Consider the following 25561-nt stretch of genomic DNA (forward strand, 5'->3'; position numbering starts at 1 on the left):
ACCTTGGGGTCTATGTGCATAGATCGTTGAAGGTTGCAACTCAAGTGGATAGGGCTGTGAAGAAGGCATATGGGGTGTTAGCGTTCATTAGCAGAGGGATTGAATTTAAGAGCCGTGAGGTGATGATGCAGCTGTACAGGACCTTGGTAAGGCCTCATTTGGAGTACTGTGTGCAGTTCTGGTCGCCTCATTTTAGGAAGGATGTGGAAGCCTTGGAGAGGGTGCAGAGGAGATTTACCAGGATGTTGCCTGGAATGGAGAATAAGTCTTACGAGGAAAGGCTGAACATTCTAGGCCTCTTCTCATTAGAACGGAGAAGGATGAGGGGTGACATGATAGAGGTTTATAAGATGATCAGGGGAATAGATAGGGTAGACAGTCAGAAACTTTTTCCCCGGGTGGAGCAAAGCGTTACAAGGGGTCATAAATTTAAGGTGAAGGGTGGGAGATATAAGGGGGATGTCAGGGGAAGGTTCTTTACCCAGAGAGTGGTCGGGGCATGGAATGCCTTGCCTGGGGAAGTTGTTGAGTCAGAAACTTTAGGGACTTTCAAACGGCTTTTAGATAGGTATATGGATAAAGGAGAATGATGGGGTATAGATTAAATTGTCCTTGACAGAGGACAAAGGATCGGCACAACATCGTGGGCCGAAGGGCCTGTTCTGTGCTGTATTTTTCTATGTTTCTATGAACCCGGGTCGCTGAAGCTGTGAGGCTGCAGTGCTAACCACTGCGCCACTGTGCTGCCCTATTGTCGATGGCTGCCCTTGATGAGACAATGCTCGCTAGGGATGAGCAGTGATCACATCGTCCAGTGGTTCGCCATGGATCTTGATATAGAGGGGCAGTGTCGGGGAGCAGGCTGGCAGAGGACCTTTGTCTTCCAGACATTTAGCTTAAGGCCAATTCTTTCATATGCCTCAATGAATGCATCGATCAGGGTTTGAAGCTTGGTCACTGGGTGTGCGCACCCGCAGGCGTTGTCAGCGTATTGCAGCTAGATGACAGATGTTGGAATGGCCTTGCTTCTGGACTGGAGGCAAAGTCAGTTCAATAGTTTCCAACTCGTACTATAGAGTAGATCGACTGACACAACAGCTGGTGGGCTGAAAGAACGCTGGAACTACAAAAACTTGCTGAAAGCCACGACACATGTGGCTTCTTCGGCACTGTCAAGATCATTCACGGCCCAAGTATCAAAGGACCTACCCCACTGAGAGCAAAGAATGGAGTGACACTGATCAAGGACAGAGAGGCAGTCAGCACTCATTGGAAGGAGCACTTTGAATATCTCCTCAATTGCGATGCCGTCTTTGATGTGAGTGCCCTTGACTACATTCCACAGCATGCTACCCACCATGACGTCAGCACAATCCCAGACTGACAGAGATTGACAGCTAAAAAAAAAATAAGGCCACCGGCATAGATGGAATTCCCACCAAAATTCGAAAATACAGCAGAGAAGCACTCTTGACACAAATACATCATCTCACGTCTCTCATGTGGAAGGAAGAGAGCATGTCAGGGATTTCCGAGATGCCGTAAATGTGACCATCTTCAAAAAAGGTGACAAACCCGACTGCAGTAACTACAGAGGGGCAGCCCTGCTGTCCGTCACAGGGAAGGTCATCACAAGAGTCCTTGTCAACCGCCTCCTCCCCATGGCTGAAGAGCTCCTACTGGAATCACAATGTGGATTCTGTCAATCAAGAGGCACAGTGAACATAATCTTCACAGCAAGACATTCCCAAGAAAAATGTAGGGAGCAGCAGCAACCTTTCTACATGGCCTTCTCTGACCTGACAAAGGCCTTCATCTCTCCAAACTGGGAGGGATTATGGAACATCTTCTTCAAATTTGGCTGCCCGGAGAAATTCGGCACCATCGTCTGCCGACTGCATGACATGTAATCATTGGCAACGGACCTACCACTGACCTAATCCCAATGCAAACTGGGCTCAAGCAAGGCTGTGTCATCGCACCAACGCTCTTTTCCATCTTCCTCCCTGCAACATTCCACCTCATCTCCTCACACTCAAACACAGTACCAGAGACTGACAGATACAGAATGGATGTCACACTCACAGTACCAGAGTCTGTAATATACAGAATGAATCCCGACTGCACCAGAGACTGAGAGCTACCGAATTACACAACACGCTCAAACACAGGATCAGAGAAAAAAGAAATGAAATTAATTGCACGCTCACATGCAATAGCAGAGACACAAGGACACAGAATCAGCCAATATGTGTCTTCCCAACAACAGCCAGGACATTTCCAGGGAGCTTTACATAAGAAGCGGCTCTTTCAACAGAAACTGGGGTTGGAGACAGTCTTTGGGAAATATACTTCCTGATTGCAGGAAGGGTGTTTGTGATTGGTTGCAAATGTTTAATCTGATTGGATGGCGAAAGAAACCAATTAGAGAATTACAATATGAAACCTTTGTGACATCACTGCCAGTCAGCCAATCACAATCTTTATTTTCCCCCATCCCTCATTAGCATAGAGCTGTGTGATTGTCTATTTAATCCGCACTCGGAAGGGGTTTGGTTTATTTCTGTGTCTGAAATTGAGACTGAAGATGGTTGAAGAGAAGAAGAAAGCAGCTCCTAAGAAGGGCGCCAAGAAAACCTTAAATAAACCGTCAGCAAAGGGCGGCAAGAAGCGGAGAAAGTCGAGGAAGGAGAGTTACTCCATCTACATCTACAAAGTGATGAAGCAGGTTCACCCCGACACCGGCATCTCCTCCAAGGCCATGAGCATCATGAACTCGTTTGTGAACGATATTTTCGAGCGCATCGCGGGTGAGGCTTCCCGCCTGGCCCATTACAACAAGCGCAGCACCATCAGCTCCCGGGAGATCCAGACCGCCGTGCGCCTGCTGCTGCCCGGGGAGCTGGCCAAGCACGCCGTGTCGGAAGGGACAAAGGCGGTGACCAAGTACACCAGCTCCAAGTAAAACAGCACAATGGACTGAAAAACATCCCAAACACAACGGCTCTTTTAAGAGCCACCCACAATCTCTCTGAAAAAGCTGCATCCGAACATCTCTATTAAATCACTTTAAGATAATGTATAATATAATAACGATCCCACTACTGTGTTTGTGTCTTCTGTCCCATGAACCCATAATGCGCTCATTCGCCTTTCCTTTTTTGCTTAAAGCTGTTATTTTTTTTGCACAGCCCCTGAATGACCGCTTTAACAGCTGCTTTCAGCGGGAAGAGTCAGACCTCCGTTCCTTCACTCTATTCCTGAAATGTGAACTGATTCATCATTTTATTAACAGTAACTCTCCGCAGTGTAACAGCCCGGAATGGGATCATTATAGAGCAGATTAAGGGCAGTTTGAGGATTCGATCCGGCTCCCTCTTTTCAGAGAAGGACACTGGGCTCTGATTGAAGATAAACTGAACGTTTCTCTTCAGGGAAATGCTGTGAACAGGGATTTAGTACCTCCCGGGACAGTTTGAAAGCGATTGTGGGAAGATCCACAATTTAAACAACATTTAAAACCCGCGTCTCTGATTGGTGACGAATGGAGTTGAATAAAACAAAATAAAGAGAAGGGATTTTAAATCTTTGACGAAGGATGACATTTATTTTAATCCGCTCCTTTCCGAAAATGAAATTGGCGGGCTTTTTGAAATTGACAAATTCTGTTTCTGAGGTTGTGGTGGGTAAATCCCGCCCTCTTCTGTTGTCAGTGACCTGATTGGTGATGAATATAGGCAAATAAGGTGAATTAAGTACCGACCAATGAGGAGAGTTTTCAGTCTGTAAGTACAGTAAATGCAGTGGAAAATATCCATTCTTCGTGAAAGAATTTGTGAAAATGTCTGGAAGAGGAAAGACCGGCGGCAAAGCTCGGGCCAAGGCCAAGTCTCGCTCCTCCCGGGCTGGACTGCAGTTCCCGGTGGGCCGTGTTCACAGGCTCCTGAGAAAGGGCAACTATGCTGAGCGTGTGGGTGCCGGAGCCCCGGTCTATCTGGCTGCTGTGCTCGAGTATCTGACCGCTGAAATCCTCGAACTCGCCGGTAACGCGGCCCGGGACAACAAGAAGACCCGCATCATCCCCAGACACCTGCAGCTGGCCGTCCGCAACGACGAGGAGCTCAACATGCTGCTGGGAGGGGTGACCAGCGCTCAGGGCGGGGTTCTGCCTAATATCCAGGCCGTGCTGTTGCCCAAGAAAACCAGCGCTCAGAGCTCCCAGAAAAAGTAAAGCGGCCAAAATATCATCGAATAAACCAAAGGCTCTTTTCAGAGCCACCGACAGTCTCTGTGAAAGGGCTGATTACTGTCTGATTCCAGAATGTCAGTAACAGGACCGAATCAGATTTATTTACAATGTTCAAGCAACTATTTCAGTGACTTCTCACTGTCCCTCGAAACCCTGTCCAATGTATTACTTCCACACCGAATTTGAGTTATTTGTCCCGTTACATTTTGCCGGCAGTTACAGATGAGTAACCAATAATATTACAGATTAAAGCTGTTCGTAAAATATGGACATAACCATCCAAAATCTTGTTTTTTATTCCGCTTTTATCAGCACAATTTCCTGGCGCTATTTTACGAACAGCTTTAAAATGGTGCCAGGAATTTGCTGATAAAAGCGGAATATAAATGTTTTTTAATGGTCATACATGTATATATATATATATATATATATATAACGATCAGCTTTGGATAGATTTTCCAGTAATCGCTTCTTTCCGATACTGAAATTGGCGGCTTTTTCGAATTCAAACTTTGTCAGGTCGACAATTTAAGCCAATGATTTGCTGCATTTTCCAATTCGAAGCTCTGTGATTGGTTAAGACATACGAATGGGAAGAGGGTGACCAATCAGAAGTGGGTTCGGGCTCAAACTGCGGGAATTTCAGGTCCCTGAATGATTGAGCTGAAACTGATCAGTTTCACAAACCCTGTCAGTTTCAGTGCAGGAAACACCGTCTCGGGGGAAATAACATCACAAGTGGGTCTGGTTCCAGTGACCGATTCAACGGCTGCTGCAAAACTCCCGGATTCTCTCATTGTATCGAAATCATTTTGAAATTCTATGAAAACAATGAGTGATTCTCGAGGAGTGATGTGGCTTTTCACTGAGGGCATGTGTCGACTGGGGAAATAACTAACTGGAGAGTCTCGGGCACTGTTTACACAGCACGTTTACAAAATCAAATCCACTGCACATCCTTGCTACAACTGAAATATCAAACTCGGGGATTCCAGTTTTGTATCCCGAACACAGCAGATTGATTGAACTGTTCTGAACAGCCTATCCCAGCTCCCATTTCCAGGTCACTGCTTTCTCTGTGAGGTGGTGGGTGGCTCTTCGAAGAGCCTTTGTTGTGCGTTTGCTGGAAAGGGTCAAGTTGTTCAACCGCCGAATCCGTAGAGAGTGCGGCCCTGCCGTTCCAGAGCGTACACCACATCCATGGCAGTGACCGTCTTGCGCTTGGCGTGCTCAGTGTATGTGACCGCATCCCTGATCACATTCTCCAGGAAAACCTTCAACACCCCGCGAGTCTCCTCACAGATCAAACCCGAGATTCGCTTGACCCCGCCACTGCGAGCCAGGCGGCGGATTGCTGGTTTGGTGATGCCCTGGATATTATCACGAAGCACTTTGCGGTGCCGCTTTGCTCCGCCTTTGCCCAGTCCTTTGCCTCCTTTACCTCTGCCAGACATGATGATTCTTCACTCAGATCACTGCAGTACATGAGTAACAGAATCCTTCAGGATCCTTTGTATACAGACCCCCTGGACCTGGCTGAGAAAGGCAGAGTGAGAGCAGGGAGTGGAGGAGACTGAGTGAGGATTAAACAGAGAGCGAGAGGGAGGAGACACCCAGAGTGACAGACAGAGAGAGAACGGCCCCTCATCTTTCAGATCCACCTCCAGTTTCCTCCGGGCTGCCAATTTCAAACCCTTTATTAACAGTAGAACCGAAACCCAGCTCTCCACACAAACCCTTCCAGACTCGGCATTCGTAGTCAAAGCCTTCCAGAAAGCCGGAGCTTTTAAATATGGTCCCGCTACAATTAACACTCAGTAATGTTCCCACCGAAACACAATCCATTCGATACTAAGAAACCTCCTCAGTAACATCACCATTTCCACACACATCCGCTTCCAGCAGTTTACAAACACCTTATTACAGCTGTTTGGGGAATCTCCTGTGTTAAGATTGGAGTTGGAAAGCGGCCTTTACCCGGCAGTGTTATCGGCTCACAGTGAACCTGCCGACTGGTCGACTCAGCCATGGCCACAATTTCTATTATGAAGATTGCACCTTCACAGTCTACATCTAAATCTTCATGCAGTAAATGTGACAGTGCGTCAGCGATAGCATTCTCCTTTGAACTCCGATATTCAATGTTACAGTCAAACAGTGAGAGAAGTACAGCCCACTGCAGCATCCTTGATACTGCCATTGTCAGTTTTGTAGACTTTGGTCCCAGAATAGCTATTAGTGGTTTATGATCTGTTACTAGCGTAAAGTTTCCACCCAACAAAATCTGGTGAAACTTTTTGTTTCCAAAGATGATTCCAAACACTTCCTTTCCTATCTGTGTGTAGTTCCAGTCACTCTTGGTCAGGGTACGTGACACAAATGCTCTGGGCTTCTCCTGACCATGATCCACAACATGACTGATTGCTGCTCCAACTCCATATTTTGAAGCTAGCTTCAGTTCACCATTTGTGTGGTAATGAATGTGTAGTGTGTCACTGGTCAAGCTTCTCTTACATGCATCATAAGCATCTTGTTGTGCTTTAGACCATTTCCATTTCACATCTTTCTTCAACAACTCATGTAGTGGAGCTAACACCATTGCATGCTCAGGCAGAAATTGCAAGTAGTATTGGACCATGCGTAGAAAAGATCTAAGCTCAGACACATCTTTTTGTCTTAGGGGCTTTGACCATAGCCTCTATCTTCTCTTTCACTGGCTGTAGTACTTTTCATTGATTATCAGGCCAAGGTGCACCACCTCAGATTGTACAAAGGCACACTTGTTCTTTTTCAACTGACACATTGTGATCATTGAGCCTTTGCAACACTTCATCCAACACTTGAAAATTCTCTTCATTTGTTGCAGTCATGATCAACACATCATCCTGATTGCACAAGCAATGTAGCACTCCTTGTAAAATCTTACCCATTGTAACTTGGAAGAAGTTTGGAGAAGGCTTCACACCGTACGGCAGCTTTATGTAGGAGTATAACGCCATGTGTGTGTTTATTGTGAGATACTGCAGATTCACTTGATTCACATTGAGCTGTGCATAAGCATGGAATAAATCCAACTTTGTGAATAGCTTGGATCCTGCTAAATCCGCATACAAATCTCGAGATCAGTAGTGGATACTTCTCATAATCCACTGCCTGGTTCATTGTGACATTGTCGTCCCCACATAGACTGATGGTTTTGTCTGACTTGGGCACAATGACAATTGGGTTTGCCCAATCACAGTGATCAGTTTTCACCAGCACACCATATCTCTCCAGATTCTTTTGCTCCTCTTCAACCTGGGTTTTGGAAGCATAAGGAAGCAGCCAAACTTTGCAATATACTGGTTTGGTATCAGGCCTGATTCAGATGTGAGCTTTCACACTGATTATGCCTTCACAGCTGTCCTCGAAAGTGTTCCTGTAACAATTCAATGCCTGATCAAGCTCCTTGGTTGTTTCAACTTGAAAAAACATGCTTCCAGTCTAGCTTCAGCTTTCAAAGCCAGTCTTTCCCCATTATTATTGGTTTGTTGACATATCTCACTACCTTGTAGGGGAGAGGCTGGCATAGCAGCAATGTCACTGAACTAATAATCTCACGACTCAGACTAATGCCCTGGGGATATGAGTTTAAATCCCACCATGGCAGCTGGTGGAATTCAGATTCAATTCATTAATGAATAATATAAAATCTGAGCAGTGGTGCCATGCAACTATAATTGATTTTCATTAAAAACCATCTGGTTCACTCATACCCTTCACAGAAGGCAATCTGCTGTGCTTACATGGTCTGGCCTGTATGTGATGCTGGCCCACAACAATTTGGTTTACTCTCACCTGTCCTCTGAAATGGCCTAGCAAGCAATTCAGTTGTCAAGGGCAATTAGGAATGGGCAATAAATGCTGGCCTTGCCAGTGATGCCTACTTCCACTGACCTAATTTTTTAAACAATGGGTAACTTGAGGGGCCTGCCCTTATGTTGGATATTGCACTCCATTTGCCCACACATTTCTCACACCTCACCAGAGTAGGTTTTCAATTGACTGGTGCTCTCAGTTTGACGGACATCACTGACTTTGCTCCCATACATTTCTCTACTCATGATGGAGCAATCCATGGTCGTAGCAATGTACTGTTTATTTACCAACAACATTATACAAAAGTCTCCATCATTTGAGTGATTGCTAGTGGCATAAATGCTGTACAGCCCTTGCTCCTCTTTGGTTAGGCACTCTGGATTCACTTCAAGATTGTGAACTCCACCCTTATAACATCACTGTTTTCCATTACCACTGGAATTAGTTCCCTTTCCTTCTTTGGCCTCTGCTTGACAATTAAAACATTTTGCATTTCTGTACTGACCTGATTGGGCTGTGTGGTTGCCCTGATGGTGATAACGACACTAAACTGCCATCATTGGCACTCTTCTGGCTATGTCTGTCCACTTTAGATTTGGCTGAAGCACTTTAACAGTGGACAGAAGCCTGTACTAGTTACCAGCATGGGATAAAATTCCCTAACATTCTTTGATGCCATCTCCATGGAAACAGCAATCTTACACACGATCTCAAATGTAAGATTTTGTGTGTTTAGTTAATTCGATTGGATTCTTTTGTTCACAAATCCACACACAAATATGTCTCATAATGCCCGGTCGAAGAATGTGCCAAAGTTGCAACGTAATAAAAATTCTTCACTGCCACAATATACTCACCAACTGCTTCACTACTTTTCTGATTTCTGGTTCCAAATTTGTAGCATTCTGCTATCTCTAGTGGCTTAGGATTGAAATGTTCCTCCAACTTGGTGATTTTGTTTTGACTGGCACATATGTTGCTTTGTTCAGAGCAGGAAGCTTTGTTAGCATGTCATACACTTCCAGGCCAATTTCCACAAGCAAAATTGTTTTCTTTTGCTCAGGAATAGCCTTATTCTGAGTCTTGACCGCCTCACCTTCCAGTCCCAAAATATTCTTAACTCTAAGAACATGCCCATTCTTTCAATATAGGAACAGAATGTTGCTCAAACCCTCTCATTCGTTGCCATCTTTCAGCTGTATCCCATGAGTACAGCCAAATTTCCTCAATGAGCACGAAGACCGTGCGGTATCCTATTCAACTCAGGAGACAGTCTGAGGCTCAGGCTGTCCACAACCCATCTAAATTCTTCACTATCCGAGCAACTAAGTCACCAGGAACTGGCTGATCTTGTTTACTGCAGTCCCTGCTGCTGTTTTCTGCCTATATTTACAGACTTTATCTTCCCCTTGTTGCCATTTTCTCTATAATATTCAGGTGGGTCGAGCAGAAAAAATGGATACCAAATATGGCCAGTTTAAGGAAGTGTTTCTTCACGCCATTACGTCATCACGTCATGTGTGAATCACGTTCTGATCACTCCTTCCAAATGTCTGTCTGAATAAGTGAAAAAACCCCCTCACAATTATCAATGTCACCTTTCAGTGTTTTGTGGAGAAATTTCACGGCGTGACGTATGTCATTAATGTGTTCGTACAAATTTCAGAAAAATATGGAGTTGCAAATGATTTGCCAGGAAATCGTCTAAACATATCTCCATGTCTCCCACTCACTCGCAAAGAACTGCAAACTCACAGATTCAGAAAGAACCCGGAGATGGAAATCAATGTTCAGCACAGCTAGAAAGATCTGCACTAATCTGTAGCTCAAAAAACTCAAACACTGTATTTTGACCCTTTGACTTAGTTGGTCGAAGTCCCTCTTTAATGAACAGATCAATCCTGGATTCAAATCCCCTTTCAGCCTGACTGTAACTTGGTTTTCCAACTACTTTATTGAGCAGCACAATAAGACAGGACAGTAACAAAAGCAAAATACTGCAGATGCTGGAAATCTGAAATGAAAACAGAAAGTGCTGGAAATACTCAGCGGGTCTGGTGGCATCTGTGGACAGTTTTTCCATCTCAGGCACATCATTTCTGATGATGCAACCTTCGACAACAGCACTTCTGATGTGTTTTCATTTTTCCTCAACCGAGGATTTCCCCCCAGCTGTGGTTGACAGGGCCCTCAACCGTGTCTGACAAATTTCCTGCACTTGTACCCTCATCCCTTCTCCTCCCTTCCAGAACTGCAATCAAGTTCCACCCGACCTGCCTGCACATCCAAAGGATCATTATCCACCATTTCTGCCACCTCCAGCGTGATGCCATTACCAAACCCATCTTCCCCTCCCCTGTCAGCAATCCAAAGGACTGTTCCCTCCGTGACACCCTTGTCCACTCCTGCATTACCCCTGACACCTTGTCCCCTTCCCATGACAACTTTGCATGTAATTGCAGGAGGCATAGATCCTGTCCTTTTACCTCCCCTCTCTTCACCATCCAAGGCCCCAAACACTCCTTCCAGGTGAAACAGTGATTTACTTGTACTTCTTTCAATTTAATACATTGTATTCGCTGCTCACAATGCAGCCACCTTTACATTGGGGAGATCAAACATAGATTGGGTGACTGCTTTGCGGAACATCTCTGCTCAGTCCGCAAGCATAAACCCAAGCTTCCGGTTGCTTGCCATTTCAGTTCACCACCCTGCTCTCATGCCCACATTTCTGTCCTCGGCCTGCTGCAGTGTTCCAGTGAAGCAAGCTCCAGGAACAGAACCTCATTTTCTGATTAGACACTCAACAGCCTTCCGGACTGAACATTGAGTACAATAATTTCAGAGCATGACTGGCTCTTTTAGATTATTTTATTTTATTTTATCATTTTTTGTCACCATGTGTCTGCCTTAATCTTGATTTTTCAAGTTTGTGCTTTTGGACAGAACTGTTCATTATTCTGTCATTAACACTCTCTCTATACTAATGTTTTGCCTTTCACTGCACCCTTAGCACTCTCCCTTTACCGCATGACCTATTTGTCAGTTAATCTCTCCTGCCCTCTGCCCTAACACATACCTTCCATGTTGTTCTCTTCCCCACCTCCACCCCCATCCCTCCGACAACCCCACTTCACTTACTTAAAACCTATTACATTGAGTGTGGGACAAATTCCATCCATCCTTTGTACTGTATGAGATTAATTTTGCCACACTTTCTGGTACATTATATGACAGTGAATTTAATTCTAAATATATCTCTGTGGTACTGTGTCTGAGTGTGAGATTATTTGAGTGTCAGTCTATGGAACTAAATGTGATTGTTTGATTCATTCTGTATGTCATTCATGAGTGTTGTATGGGAATGTGGGGCAGCTTCTGTATCTATCTGCTACTGTGGCTGAATGTGGATATCATTCTGTATCTGTCAATGTCTGGAACTAAATGTGAGTGTGAGCTTCATTGTGTATGCATCAATCTTATTGTCAGAATGTGTTTGATTCATTCTCAATGTGTCAATCTAAGGTACTATGTATGTGCGTGGTTTTAATTATGTGTGTCACTTTATGTGAGCTTGGGTCTCATTGTATATCTGTCACTCTCTGGTTCTTTCCGTGACAGTGAGATTAATTCTCTATCTGCTGGTCTCTGAAGTTAATTGATTTTGTGATTCACTCTGTGTCTGTCAGTCTATGATACTGTGAATAATTGGGGGATATATATGGTGTTTGTCTGAACTTGGTATTGAGTATGATTGTAGTGATTCATTGTGTATCTGTCAGTATCCAGACTGAATGTGAAACAAGATGCATTCTGCACATGTAAATAACTGGTATTCTATGGAAGTGAACTCTATAATATGCCTGTCAGTCTTTGACACTGTATCTGATTGTGGTATTGACTCAATATCTTTCAGGTTTTGGTACTATATATGGGTGTGGATCAAGTTCTGCATGTCAGTCTCTGTTACTCTATGTGAGTGTGGGAAAACCTTTATGTAACTGTCAGTCTCTTGCAATGAATGCAAGTGTGGGATTAATTCTCTTTTCAACAGTATCTGGTACTGACTGTGAGCATGTGACTCCTACAATATCTGTCAATGTTTGCTCTTGTATGTGAATGTGCAATGCTTCCTATGTCTTTCAGTGCCTAGTACAGTGTGTACGGGTGGGATTAATTCTGTACCTGTCAGTATCTGGCACTGAATGAGATTGTGGGATTCATTCTCAGAATTAGAATTAGAACATTACAGCGCAGTACAGGCCCTTCGGCCCTCGATGTTGCGCTGACCTGTGAAACCATCTGACCTACACTATTCCATTTTCATCCATATGTCTATCCAATGACCACTTAAATGCCCTTAAAGTTGGCGAGTCCACTACTGTTGCTGGCAGGGCATTCCACGCCCCTACTACTCTGAGTAAAGAAACTACCTCTGACATCTGTCCTATATCTATCACTCCTCAACTTAAAGCTATGTCATCTCGTGTTTGCCATCACCATCCGAGGAAAAAAACTCTCACTATCCACCCTATCCTACCCTCTGATTATCTTATATGTCACTATTAAGTCACCTCTCCTCCTCCTTCTCTCCAACGAAAACAACCTCAAGTCCCTCAGCCTTTCCTCGTAAGACCTTCCCTCCATACCAGGCAACATCCTAGTAAATCTCCTCTGCACCCTTTCCATAGCTTCCACATCCTTCCTATAATGCGGTGACCAGAAATGCATGCAATACTCCAGGTGCGGTCTCACCAGAGTTTTGTACAGCTGCAGCATGACCTCGTGGCTCCGAAACTCGATCCCCCTACTAATAAAAGCTAACACACCATATGCCTTCTTAACAGCCCTATTAACCTGGGAAGCAACCTTCAGGGATTTATGTACCTGGACACCAAGATCTCTCTGTTCATCTACACTACCAAGAATCTTCCCATTAGCGCAGTACTCTGCATTCCTGTTACTCCTTCCAAAGTGAATCACCTCACACTTCTCCGCATTAAACTCCATTTTCCATCTCTCAGCCCAGCTCTGCAGCCTATCTATGTCCCTCTGAACCCTACAACATCCTTCGGCACTATCCACAACTCCACCGACCTTCGTGTCATCCACAAATTTACTAACCCACCCTTCTACACCCTCTTCCAGGTCATTTATAAAAATGACAAACAGCAGTGGCCCCAAAACAGATCCTTGCGGTACACCACTAGTAACTAAATTCCAGGATGAACATTTGCCATCAAACACCACCCTCTGTCTTCTTTCAGCTGGCCAATTTCTGATCCAAAGCTCTAAATCACCTTCAACCCCATACATCCGTATTTTCTGCAATAGCCTACCTTGGGGAAACTTATCAAACGCCTTACTGAAATCCATATACACCACATCCACTGCTTTACCCTCATCCACCTGTTTGGTCACCTTGTCGAAAAACTCAATAAGGTTTGTGAGGCACGACCTACCCTTCACAAAACCGTGCTGACTATCGCTAATGAACTTATTGTTTTCAAGATGATTATAAATCCTGTCTCTTATAACCTTTTCCAACATTTTACCCACAACCGAAGTAAGGCTCACAGGTCTATAATTACCAGAGCTGTCTCGACTCCCCTTCTTGAACAAGGGGACAACATTTGCTATTCTCCAGTCTTCCGGCACTATTCCTGTCGACAATGACGATAAAGATCAAGGACAAAGGCTCTGCAATCTCCTCCCTAGCTTCCCAGTGAATCCTCGGATAAATCCCATCTGGCCCAGGGGACTTATCTATTTTCACACTCTCCAAAATTGATAATACCTCCTCCTTGTGAACCTCAATCCCATCTAGTCTAGTAGCCTGATTCTCAGTATTCTCCTCGACAACATTTTCTGTCTCTACTGTAAATACTGACGCAAAATATTCATTTAACACTTCCCCTACCTCCTCTGATTCCACACACAACTTCCCACTACTATCCTTGATTGGCACTAATCTAACTCTCGTCATTCTTTTATTCCTGATATACCTATAGAAAGCCTAAGGGTTTTCCCTGATCCTATCCGCCAATGACTTCTCGTGTCCTCTCCTTGCTCTTCTTAGCTCTCCCTTTCGATCCTTCCTAGCTAGCTTGTAACTCTCAAGCGCCCTAACTGAGCCTTCACGTCTCATCCTAACATAAGCCTTCTTCTTCCTCTTGACATGCGCTTCAACTTCTTTAGTAAACCACGGCTCCCTCGCTCGACAACTTCCTCCCTGCCTCACAGGTACATACTTATCAAGGACACGCAGTAGCTGCTCCTTGAATAAGCTCCACATTTCGATTGTTCCCATCCCCTGCAGTTTCCTTCCCCATCCTACACATCCTAAATCTTGCCTAATCGCATCATAATTTCCTTTCCCCCAGCTATAATTTTTGCCCTGCAGTATATACCTGTCCCTGCCCATCGCTAAGATAAACCTAACCGAATTGTGATCACTATCACCAAAGTGCTCACCAACATCTAAATCTAACACCTGGCCGGGTTCATTACCCAGTACCAAATCCAATGTGGCATCCTGGTTGGTCTGTCTACATACTGTGTCAGAAAACCCTCCTGCACACACTGGACAAAAACAGACCCATCTAAAGTACTCGAACTATAGTATTTCCAGTCGATATTTGGAAAGTTAAAGTCCCCCATAACAACTACCCTGTTACTCTCGCCCCTGTCGAGAATCATCTTCGCTATCCTTTCCTCTACATCTCTGGAACTATTTGGCGGTCTATAAAAGACTCCCAACAGGGTGACCTCACCTCTCCTGTTTCTAACCTCGGCCCATACTACCTCAAAAGACGAGTCCTCAAACGTCCTTTCTGTCGCTGTAATACTCTCCTTGATTAACAATGCCACACCCTCCCCCCCCCTCTTTTACCCTCTTCTCTGTTCTTACTGAAACATCTAAATCCCGGAAACTGCAACATCCATTCCTGCCCCTGCTCTCCCCATGTCTCCGAAATGGCCACTACATCGAGATCCCAGGTACCAACCCATGCTGCAAGCTCACCCACCTTGTACCGGATGCTCCTGGCGTTGAAGTAGACACACTTTAAACCAGGTTCTTGCTTGCCAGTGCCCTCTTGCGTCCTTGTAACCTTATCCCTGACCTCACTACTCCACATTCTGTACACTGGCACTACATTTTAGGTTCCCATTCCCCTGCTGAATTAGGTTAAACCCCCCCAAAAAGCACTAGCAAATCTCCCCCCCCAGGATATTGGTACCCCTCTGGTTCAGGTGAAGACCATCCTGTTTGTAGAGGTCCCACCTACCCAGAAAGAGCCCCAATTATCCAGGAAACCAAAACCCTCCCTCCTACACCATCCCTGCAGCCACATGTTCAACTCCTCTCTCTCCCTATTCCTCGCTTCGCTATCACGTGGCACGGGCAACAACCCAGAGATAACAACTCTGTTTGTTCTCGCCCTAAGCTTCCACCCTAGCTCCCTGAATTTCTGTCTTAAATCCCCATCTCTCTTCCTACCTATGTCGTTGGTGCCTATGTGGACCACAACTTGGGGCTGCTCCCCCTCCCCCTGAAGGATCCCAAAAACACGATCCGAGACATCACGAACCCTGGCACCTGGGAGGCAACATACCAACCGTGCGTCTCTCTCGTTCCCACAGAACCTCCTATCTGTTCCCCTAACTATGGAGTCCCCAATGACTAAAGCTCTGCTCCTCTTCCCCTTCCCTTCTGAGCAACAGGGACAGACTCTGTGCCAGATACCTGTACCCCATTGCTTACCCCTGGTAAGTCGTCCCCCGCAACAGTATCCAAAACGGTATACCTGTTGTTGAGGGAAAGGGCCAGAGGGGATCCCTGCACTGCCTGCTGGTTCCCTCTCCTTCCCCTGACGGTAACCCATCTACCTACTTTTACCTGAGGTGTGACTACCTCCCCATAACTCCTCTCAATAACCCCCTCCGCTTCCCGAATGATCCGAAGTTCATCCAGCTCCAGCTCCTGTTCCCTAACGCGGTTCTCGAGGAGCTGGAGTTGGGTGCACTTCCCGCAGATGCAGTCAGCAGGGACACTCTTGTCGACCCTGACCTCCCACATTCCGCAGGAGGAACATACAACTGCCTTCACTTCCATTCCCTCTATTCTAAATTCCCAACAAATCTACTGAAAAACCAAAACACTGTCAAAACTTGTTAGGTTAGCAATCCAACGGACAGAACTTCTTAAATAAAAAGCTTACCTTATCAACACAACAGAGTCCTTTTTTTTGTTAGAGGAGGAGGGTGGGTGGGAGACACTACACGTGTAGTGTCTCGGGTACAACCACCACCCAAATATATGGTTTTTACTTACCCAGCAGTCCCCTGGCCCTCCGAAAACAAAAGGGAATTAACTTTTAAACTCCCACTGAAATTGACTTCCCAGCTGTAAGCTCGCTCTCGCACCTTCGCTACTGTCAAGCTGCAGTCACCAAAACTAAAAGAAAGAGATTATAAACCACCCAAATATATAGTTTTTACTTACCCAGCAGTCCCCTGGTCCTCCGAAAACAAAAGGGAATTAACTTTTAAACTCCCATTGAAATTGACTTCCCAGCTGTAAGCTCGCTCTCGCACCTTCGCTACTGTCAAGCTGCAGTCACCAAAACTAAAAGAAAGAGATTATAAACCACCCAAATATATAGTTTTTACTTACCCAGCAGTCCCCTGGCCCTCCGAAAACAAAAGGGAATTAACTTTTAAACTCCCACTGAAATTGACTTCCCACCTGTAAGCTCGCTCTCGCACCTTCGCTACTGTCAAGCTGCAGTCACCAAAACTAAAAGAAAGAGATTATAAACCACCCAAATATATAGTTTTTACTTACCCAGCAGTCCCCTGGTCCTCCGAAAACAAAAGGGAATTAACTTTTAAACTCCCACTGAAATTGACTTCCCAGCTGTAAGCTCGCTCTCGCACCTTCGCTACTGTCAAGCTGCAGTCACCAAAACTAAAAGAAAGAGATTATAAACCACCCAAATATATAGTTTTTACTTACCCAGCAGTCCCCTGGTCCTCCGAAAACAAAAGGGAATTAACTTTTAAACTTCCACTGAAATTGACTTCCCAGCTGTAAGCTCGCTCTCGCACCTTCCCGACTGTCAAACTGCATTCTGTTGTTTGTCAATCTCTGCTACTGTACATGAGTGATATCTGTTATGCATATATCATTTTCTGGTACTGGAAGTGAATGTTGGTTTTATTCTTCAGCTGTTAGTCTCTGGTACTGCATATGAGTCTGGGTCTCATTCAGTATCAGTCAATTTCTGGTACACTCTGCATGTGCACATCCAGGGTTCATTCTGCATTTGGCAGTCTCTGGTACTGAATGTGTGTTACAATTCATTTTTTATGTGTCTGTTTCTCAGACAGTCAGTTACAGTGGGATTAATTTTGTATCTCTCAGCTACTGCAAATGTGATACATTGTGTATCTATGAAATTCTGGTAGAGGATTCCTCTGTACCTGCACTTAATATGTATCTCAGTGATGGTATTGAGAACTATTTGTTTAATGCCATAATGTGTCACGATTTGCTTGCCTCATTTGTATTTCAAAATATGGATCACATTTTAACTGTGTGTTTTATTGAGTTGTGGTGTGAGAATTTTAGGAACATAGGATCATAGGAGCAGGAAATTCAGCCGATTGAGCATGCTCTGCCATTCAATATGATCATGGCTGATCATCCACTTCAATGCCTTTTTCACACACTATCCTCATTTCCCCTTTTGTCATTTGTATTTAGAAATCTGTCACTCTCTGCTTTAAACATACTCAATGACTGAGCTTCCACAGCCCTCTGGGGTACAGAATTCCAAATGTTTAACAACGCTCTGAGTAAAGAGGTTTTTCCTCATTGCTATCTGTTTTGGACTAATATTTAGTCTGTAACTGAACACATTTGTGAATGATGGCATATATTTCAAACTCACAAATGGTGTGCTCAGTACAATTAGAATCATTGAATTGATACTCTATCTTTCGTTACAGCTCTTACAGAGATTATTGGACTGGTATGAAATGAGTAGTGCAGTGTGCACTAATTGACATAATACTATAACTTTATTTTTGATACTGTATGAGATGTTTGTACTACATTGTAATCTGTCACTGAGTATGCAGTCTGGGCTACATGCTAAGGATTCATTCTGTACCTTTCCATCAGCTGCTCTACCTGATATTTAATTTGTAGCTTAGGCTGCACTTTTGTGGGATTAATCCGGTGCCTTTCAATCTGATGGTGGGTGTGATTTTGAACTGAGATTGATAGACCTACCTTTCAGCAGTACTGAGTTGGGGTGAATTGGAAACAACTTCTGCCACTCCTGCATTGTTTGATTGTCTGCTGGATTGAAAATGTGTCTCTGGAACTTGGGATCAGTGCGAGTCTGACTACTTCTGCTCTCTGTGCCTGTGGAACTCATGGCCTGTCTGTGTCTCTGTGCTATGGGTGTGATAATGTACCTACTCTGTGTTAGAAGGAGTGGACTGCACTTTTCCTTGTGCTGGGGAATCACCACCTTCCTTCAGGTTCCTTCAAGTTTTTGCCTACAGGGAGAAAGAAAAATATCTCTGTAACTCAAGATCAATTGAGGTAGAAGCTAGAAAAGTCATTGTTACGACCAGGTGAGAAAGGCTCCCCCTCTCAGCCTCTTCCTTACCTGTAACAGGGTTTAACTTTTTAAAACACCATGTTTTAGCTTCACTACTCCCTAATTCTAATGGCAAAGAAATCAACCTGGCATGTTTTCTCAGATTTAAAAAAAGAACAGTGTAAGTTTATTAACCTTAAAAATCTAATTCAGTTAAAATGAATAAAGATACGCAGCACAACCACGCTAGCGTGCATATGTGATAAACAGACACACAAATAGAAACGGAAAAGGGGAAAAGATTTGAAGCAATAGCTGGAGTTCAGTTGCTGGCTTTGGGTTTGATGGAAAGTCTTTGATTGCTGTTATGGCTTGCAGTTCTTGTTGGGGACCAGTGCACACTTTCAAACTTGTTTCGCTGGTCTTCTGTCTTGAGGGTTGAGCTACTCCCATGGGTCTCTGGGACTCTGCATGTGTGTGTGTGAGAGAGAGAGAGACCTGCCTTCTGTTGTCTTCAGATTGCAGTCTCTGTCAGATTTTTATTTCCATCTGGCATTATAGCATAAGAACATAATAACTAAGAGCAGGATTAGGCTATTCTGCCACTCGAGCCTGTTCCACCATTCAATAAGATCATGGCAGATCTAATCATGGCCTCAACTCCACTATCCTGCCTGCCCCTATAACCAATTATTCCCTTGTAGATCAAAAGTCAATCTAACTCAACCTTGAATATATTCAATGACTAACCGCCACCATCCTCTTGGGTAGATAATTCCAAAGAATAGCAGCCCTTTGTGAGAAGAAATTCCTCCTCAACTCCATCTAAAATGAGAGACTCCTTATTTTGAAACTGTTCCCCCATAGTTCTCGATTCCCTCATGAGGGGAAACATCATTTCAGCAAATACCTTGTCAAACCCCCTCAGAATCTTATGTATTTCAATAAGATTGACTCTCATTCTTCTAAACTCCAATGAGTGCACCACAACCAGGTCAACCTTTCCACATAACACAACACCTTTATCCCAGAAATCAACCTAGTGGTACTTACCTGAACTACCTCCAATGCAAATATATCTCTCCTTAAATAAGGAGACCAAAACTGCATGCAACACTCAAGGTGTGGTCGAACCAACAACCTGCACATTTATACCCCATCCCCCTTGCAATAAACACCAACATTCCATTTGCCTTCCTAATTACTTGCTGTGTTTTCATGCTTACATATTGTGATTCATATATGAGGACACCCAGATCCCTCTGTACCACAGTATTCTGCATTCTCTCTCGAATTAAATAATATTCTGCTTTTCTATACGTCATACCAAAGTGGATAACCTCACATTTTCCCACATTATACTTCATTGCCAAATTTCTGTCCACACACTTAACCTGTCTTTATCCCTTTGCAAACTCATTGTGTCCTCCTCACAACTTGCTTTCCCACCTTTCTTTGTATCCCCAGCAAATTTGATTACAATACACTCGATCCCTTCATCCAAGTTATTAATATAGATTGTAAGTAGTTGAGGCCCCAACACCAATCCCTGTGGCACCCCACTAGTTAGTTTGCCAACCTGAAAAATGACCCATTTAACCCAATTCTCTGTTTCTTGTTAGTTAGCCAATCTTCTATCCGTGCTAACATATTACACCTGAACACCATGAGCTCTTATCTTGTGTTGTAACTTTTTACATGGCACTTTATCGAACGCCTTTAAAATCCAAATACACTACATCTACTGGTTCCCCTTCATATACCCTGCTTGTTACATCCTCAAAGAACTCTAATAATTTTGTCAAACATGGTTTCCCTTTCATAAATCCATGTTGACTCTGCATGATTGTACTTTAATTTTCTGAATGTTCTGCTACCACTTACTTAATCATGGATTCCAGCATTTTCCCAATGACAGACATTAGGCTAGCAGGCCTATCATTACCTGCTTTTTGAATAGGGGTTTTACATTTGTGGTTTTAATATCCACTGGCACTGTTCCAGAATCTCGTGAATTGACGAAGATTACAACCAACGCATCCACTATGGCTGGAGCCATTTCTTTTAAACTCTGGGATGCAGGCCATCAGGTCTAGGGGATCTGTCAGATTTTAGTCCCATTAGTTTTCCTCATACATTTTTTCCAGCGACAATGATCGTTTCAAGTTCCTTCCCTCCTTTTCCCCTTGATTTTATACTATTCTTTGGATGCTTTTAGTGTTTTCTACCATGAAGACTGAGTCAAAATACTTGTTCAAAGTCTCTGCCATTTCCTTGTTTCTCATTGGACCAACCATTCAACCGAAATCGACAGCCGCTGTTTAAAATATTTCCTCGATACTTCTCACCGAGTGACAGCAATAGTTGTTGTTCGCATAACTGCCCACATCCCTACTGCCCGGCTCTATTTCCTCTATTCACTGTTCAAGAACAACAAACAGTGTGAAACTAAAGCCAAACCAGGAACGTGTATTACAGGTTTGAGGACAGAAAACAACAATGATTTTCAATAGCAGATTCTTCCCGTTCTGTCTCCCTTTCCTTGTCCACATACAGCCCGAGAATGGCCTCTTCCTTCCTGCACTTGCTCTGTTCCGGGAGCAGATTCTCATTGATCACCGGAGAGAGAAAAAAGAATTCAAACTGTCTCAATGAAAAACAGACCAGAATTGACCCAGATACTTCCATTATTAAATTAAATCATCAGCACCAAACCACTTATCATTAATGCACCGGGAGGGTCTCCAAATTTATGAAATTGAAGGTGGCGGCATTTATTAAATTGTTGAATGACATCATTTAGTTCAGTTCTTCATTTAATTGGGGGTGGGGGGAAGGGTGCAGGGGGATGTGTGAGCAGAGGAGCAGAGCGAAATCCAGAGAGGGAACGGAAAACACACCTGGACAGATGTGAAACTGGTCAATGCACCATTACAAAAACTCCATCTCTGACTCCCTCCTGACAGTAACCAACCCTTTCACAGAGACTGTGGGTGGCTCTGAACAGAGTCTTTGGTTTATTTGATGACATTTTGGCCGCTTTACTTTTTCTGGGAGCTCTGAGTGCTGGTTTTCTTGGGTAGCAGCACGGCCTGGATATTAGGCAGCACACCGCCCTGAGCGATGGCCTCCCTTCCCAGCAGCTTGTTGAGCTCCTCGTCGTTGCGGACGGCCAGTTGCAGGTGTCTGGGGATGATGCGGCTCTTCTTGTTGTCCCGGGCCGCGTTACCGGCCAGCTCGAGGATTTCAGTGGTTAGATACTCGAGCACAGCAGCCAGATAGACCGGGGCTCCGGCACCCACACGCTCAGCATAGTTGCCCTTTCTCAGGAGCCTGTGAACACGGCCCACCGGGAACTGCAGTCCAGCCCGGGAGGAGTGAGACTTGGCCTTGGCCCTGGCCCGAGCTTTCCCGCTGGTCTTTTCTTCTTCCTCTTTTCCCCCAAAATATACTTTATTCATAAAAATCTGTAAAAAAATACAGTACAAAACAGTTCAAAATAACACCAAGTTGACATCCCAAAAAGTGCAAAGGAAATCAGTTTTCTTTGATGCAGGAGTGAGTTTCCTCACAACCCTTCCATTTTACAGCAAACCCATATTCAGTGTATACAGCCCGAGGGGTTTCCCATGGGTCCAGCCCCTCAGTTCACTTTGGTGGGCCTCAGTTCACTTTGGTGGGAGAACCTTACACAGTGTTTATACCTCATTGAGACTTTGCAGTGGCTGCCCCTCTTCCAGACACTTTTTTTAAATTTCCAAAGTATACTTTATTCATAAAAAACTATAAAAAAAAATAGATTACCAAACAGTTCCAAAAAGCACAAAGTCGAAAAATACAAGGAGTGCAAATGAGATTAGTTTCTTTCAAAACAGGAGTGAGTTGCCTCACAACCCTTCCATTTCATTTTACATGCTATGTACATTTTACAGCAAACCAAATATTTTCTGGATACAGTTGAGGGGTTTCCCATTGGTCCAGCCCCTCCGTTCACTTTGCTGGGGGGACCTTACACTGTGATCTTTCCACATTGAGCCTTTGCTGCGGCTGCCCCAAGCTTTAGTGCGTCCCTCAGCACGTAGTCCTGGACCTTGGAATGTGCCAGTCCGCAACATTCGGTCCTGGACAACTCTTTGCGCTGGAAGACCAGCAAGTTTTGTGCAGACCAAAGGGCGTCTTTCACCAAATTGATAGTCTTCCAGCAGCAGTTGATGTTTATCTCGGTGTGCGTCCCTGGGAACAGCCCGTAGAGCACAGACCCCTGTGCTACAGAGCTGCTTGGGATGAACCTCGACAAAAACCATTGCATCTCTTTCCAGACCTGCTTTGCAAAGACACATTCCAGGATGAGGTGGGCAACCATCTCTTCCCCACCACAGCCACCTCGAGGGCATTGTGTGGAGGGGGTGAGACTTCGGGCATGCAGGAAGGATCTGACGGGGAGGGCTCTTCTCACCACCTGCCAAGCTACATCTTGGTGCTTGTTTGAAAGTTCTGGTGATGAGGTATTCTGCCAAATGACTTTGGCAGTCTGCGCAGGCCACAATCTCACAAATACTTTCACAAAGAATGCTGAAATCCGCTGACATTGGTCCCTCTGGGCTGGGATGGTAGTGGTGGAGGCTGCTGATTGGTCACTCTGTTACTGCATCTCATGATGTGGTTCATGTTTCCAATCCCAGAGCTGCTTAATTCACCAATCCGGAGATTCCACGCTGAATAACGGCGGAAAATAACGGCGCTAAATTGTCAGACTCCAACCGATTTTTTTAATTTGAAAAGCCCGCTAATATATCTGTAAAACAAGGAGCAGCTTCAATATAGAATATCGCATTAACAGGCAATTTCATTTTACAGCAAAAAAATGTAAAATCTTTCTCCTCTTGTATTATTCTACACTTTGTCACAAGTTCCAGATACACTTTTACAATCCGGTATCTATTCGGGTTTATTCTCAGTCCTTTTTGAAACAGTCTGTAAGGGGAGGCAGAAAGTCTCATTCACAGCATTCTGCAAGCTGACACAATTCAGATCAATCTTTGTCAAGATACCGCATCACTGATTCTAGATTGAACCTATTTGTGGGAGACAAAAGCGGAGAGAAGATTTTTACTGTCAGGTGTTGAAATGTGAGACTGAGGGTTCCTACAACAGCGGGGTTTCCAGATAATGTACTTATTAATTATTGAGGCCGAGCTTGAACAAGGGAAACAAGTGACTGAGAACTGATCTGTCAGCTTTTATTAACGAGATACAGGAAAGGGGTCGAATATGAACGCGTCCGAGATCCAAGCGCACTTGGGGTCAGTGATCAGTAATTAATTTACACGGCATTAATAAGTAGAGACACAAAGATCTCAACAGTGAAAGTGAATCACCCAGAATCCATGGGGTTAAAACAGAGATCAGAAAGGCAATTAGAAAGTTCCAGACTCTTCATAAAAAAAACCAAATCGATACCATTGAGATGATGTAGCTTTTTCAGAGATTGTGGGTGGCTCTTAAAAGAGCCGTTGTGTTTGGGATGTTTTTCAGTCCATTGTGCAGTTTTACTTGGAGCTGGTGTACTTGGTCACCGCCTTTGTCCCTTCCGACATGGCGTGCTTGGCCAGCTCCCCGGGCAGCAGCAGGCGCACGGCGGTCTGGATCTCCCGGGAGCTGATGGTGCTGCGCTTGTTGTAATGGGCCAGGCGGGAAGCCTCACCCGCGATGCGCTCGAAAATATCGTTCACAAACGAGTTCATGATGCTCATGGCCTTGGAGGAGATGCCGGTGTCGGGGTGAACCTGCTTCATCACTTTGTAGATGTAGATGGAGTAACTCTCCTTCCTCGACTTTCTCCGCTTCTTGCCGCCCTTTGCTGACGGTTTATTTAAGGCTTTCTTGGCGCCCTTCTTAGCAGCTGTTTTCTTCTCTTCAGGCATTTTCAGATTCAATTTCAGACACAGAAATAAACCAAACCCCTTCCGAGTGCGGATTAAATAGACAATCCCACAGCTCTATGCAAATGAGGGATGGGAGAAAGTTAAGATTGTGATTGGGCGATTGGCAATGATGTCACAACGGTTTTATATTGTAATACTACAATTGGTCTCTTCAGCCATCCAATCAGATTTAACATCTACAAACCAATCACTAACTCTTTCACTCCATTCAGGAATTCCATTTCCCAAAGACTCTCTCCAGTCGCAGTTTCTATTGGAAAATCCACCGGGAAATGTGTCCTGGCTGCGAGGGTCCCTTATTCTCAGCAGTTTCTCACATTCCGGCCTCTCTAAGTTGAGCCACTTTTTTGGGTGCTCGGGAGGGAAAGAGTCGCCTTCAGATTGACACTTTGGTTGGCTCAAGAAGACTGAGGACACCAACACCTCACCTGCCTCATCGTCGGGGAGACTGTCAACACTGTTCTTCCCCACTGTATGATCCGGGACCGGTCATCCATTCAATCTGTTACGGGTCGTTTGTCTTTTCTGTCTGTTTGGCTTATGCATTACCATAATTAAACTGTTCATATATAAACTGTTACTTCTTAATATTATATTTAAACTGTTGCTTCTTAATAAACTATTATGAGCTCGACATTATGAGCTCGACCCGCTTCTTTGTGTATCTGTGAACACAGAACCTAAATCTTACAATTCCTTCCCAGGGAATATTTTATTCAAAAAGAGACTTTTTGCAAACACTGGCAATCTGGATAATAACAGAAGATTCTGGAAACACTCAGCACTTCCCGCAGCATCTGTGGAGAGAGGAAGGTAGGAGCAACGTTTCAGGTTTATTGAAGGGTCGCAGAACTGGACCATTAACCCGAGCTTCACTTCTCCACAGTTGTTTC

General features: G+C 44.5%; 3 protein-coding genes across 3 annotated transcripts; 2 read left to right on the forward strand and 1 right to left on the reverse strand.

Moving 5' to 3' along the window:
- The first annotated feature begins 2587 nt into the window (after window positions 1–2587).
- On the forward strand, window positions 2588–2965 carry LOC137359406 (histone H2B 1/2-like). The gene has a single exon (XM_068025386.1). It carries the CDS (start codon window positions 2588–2590, stop codon window positions 2963–2965), a length of 378 nt encoding a protein of 125 aa, XP_067881487.1.
- An 876-nt stretch (window positions 2966–3841) lies between these two features.
- On the forward strand, window positions 3842–4231 carry LOC137359421 (histone H2A-like). Its single transcript, XM_068025401.1, has one exon. It carries the CDS (start codon window positions 3842–3844, stop codon window positions 4229–4231), a length of 390 nt encoding a protein of 129 aa, XP_067881502.1.
- Window positions 4232–24272: 20041 nt separating this feature from the next.
- Window positions 24273–24647, reverse strand: LOC137359419 (histone H2B-like). The gene has a single exon (XM_068025400.1). The coding sequence runs from the start codon at window positions 24645–24647 to the stop codon at window positions 24273–24275; it is 375 nt and encodes a 124-aa protein (XP_067881501.1).
- Between the last annotated feature and the right edge of the window lie 914 nt (window positions 24648–25561).

This window comes from Heterodontus francisci, unplaced genomic scaffold (assembly GCF_036365525.1).
Source record: "Heterodontus francisci isolate sHetFra1 unplaced genomic scaffold, sHetFra1.hap1 HAP1_SCAFFOLD_102, whole genome shotgun sequence".
Lineage (NCBI taxonomy): Eukaryota > Metazoa > Chordata > Chondrichthyes > Heterodontiformes > Heterodontidae > Heterodontus > Heterodontus francisci.

What these genes read in the sequence shown, in the direction of transcription:
- LOC137359421 (XM_068025401.1), top strand. Translation starts at nt 3,842, where the DNA reads ATGTCTGGAAGAGGAAAGACCGGCGGCAAAGCTCGGGCCAAGGCCAAG.
- LOC137359406 (XM_068025386.1), top strand. Translation starts at nt 2,588, where the DNA reads ATGGTTGAAGAGAAGAAGAAAGCAGCTCCTAAGAAGGGCGCCAAGAAA.
- LOC137359419 (XM_068025400.1), bottom strand. Translation starts at nt 24,647, where the DNA reads ATGCCTGAAGAGAAGAAAACAGCTGCTAAGAAGGGCGCCAAGAAAGCC.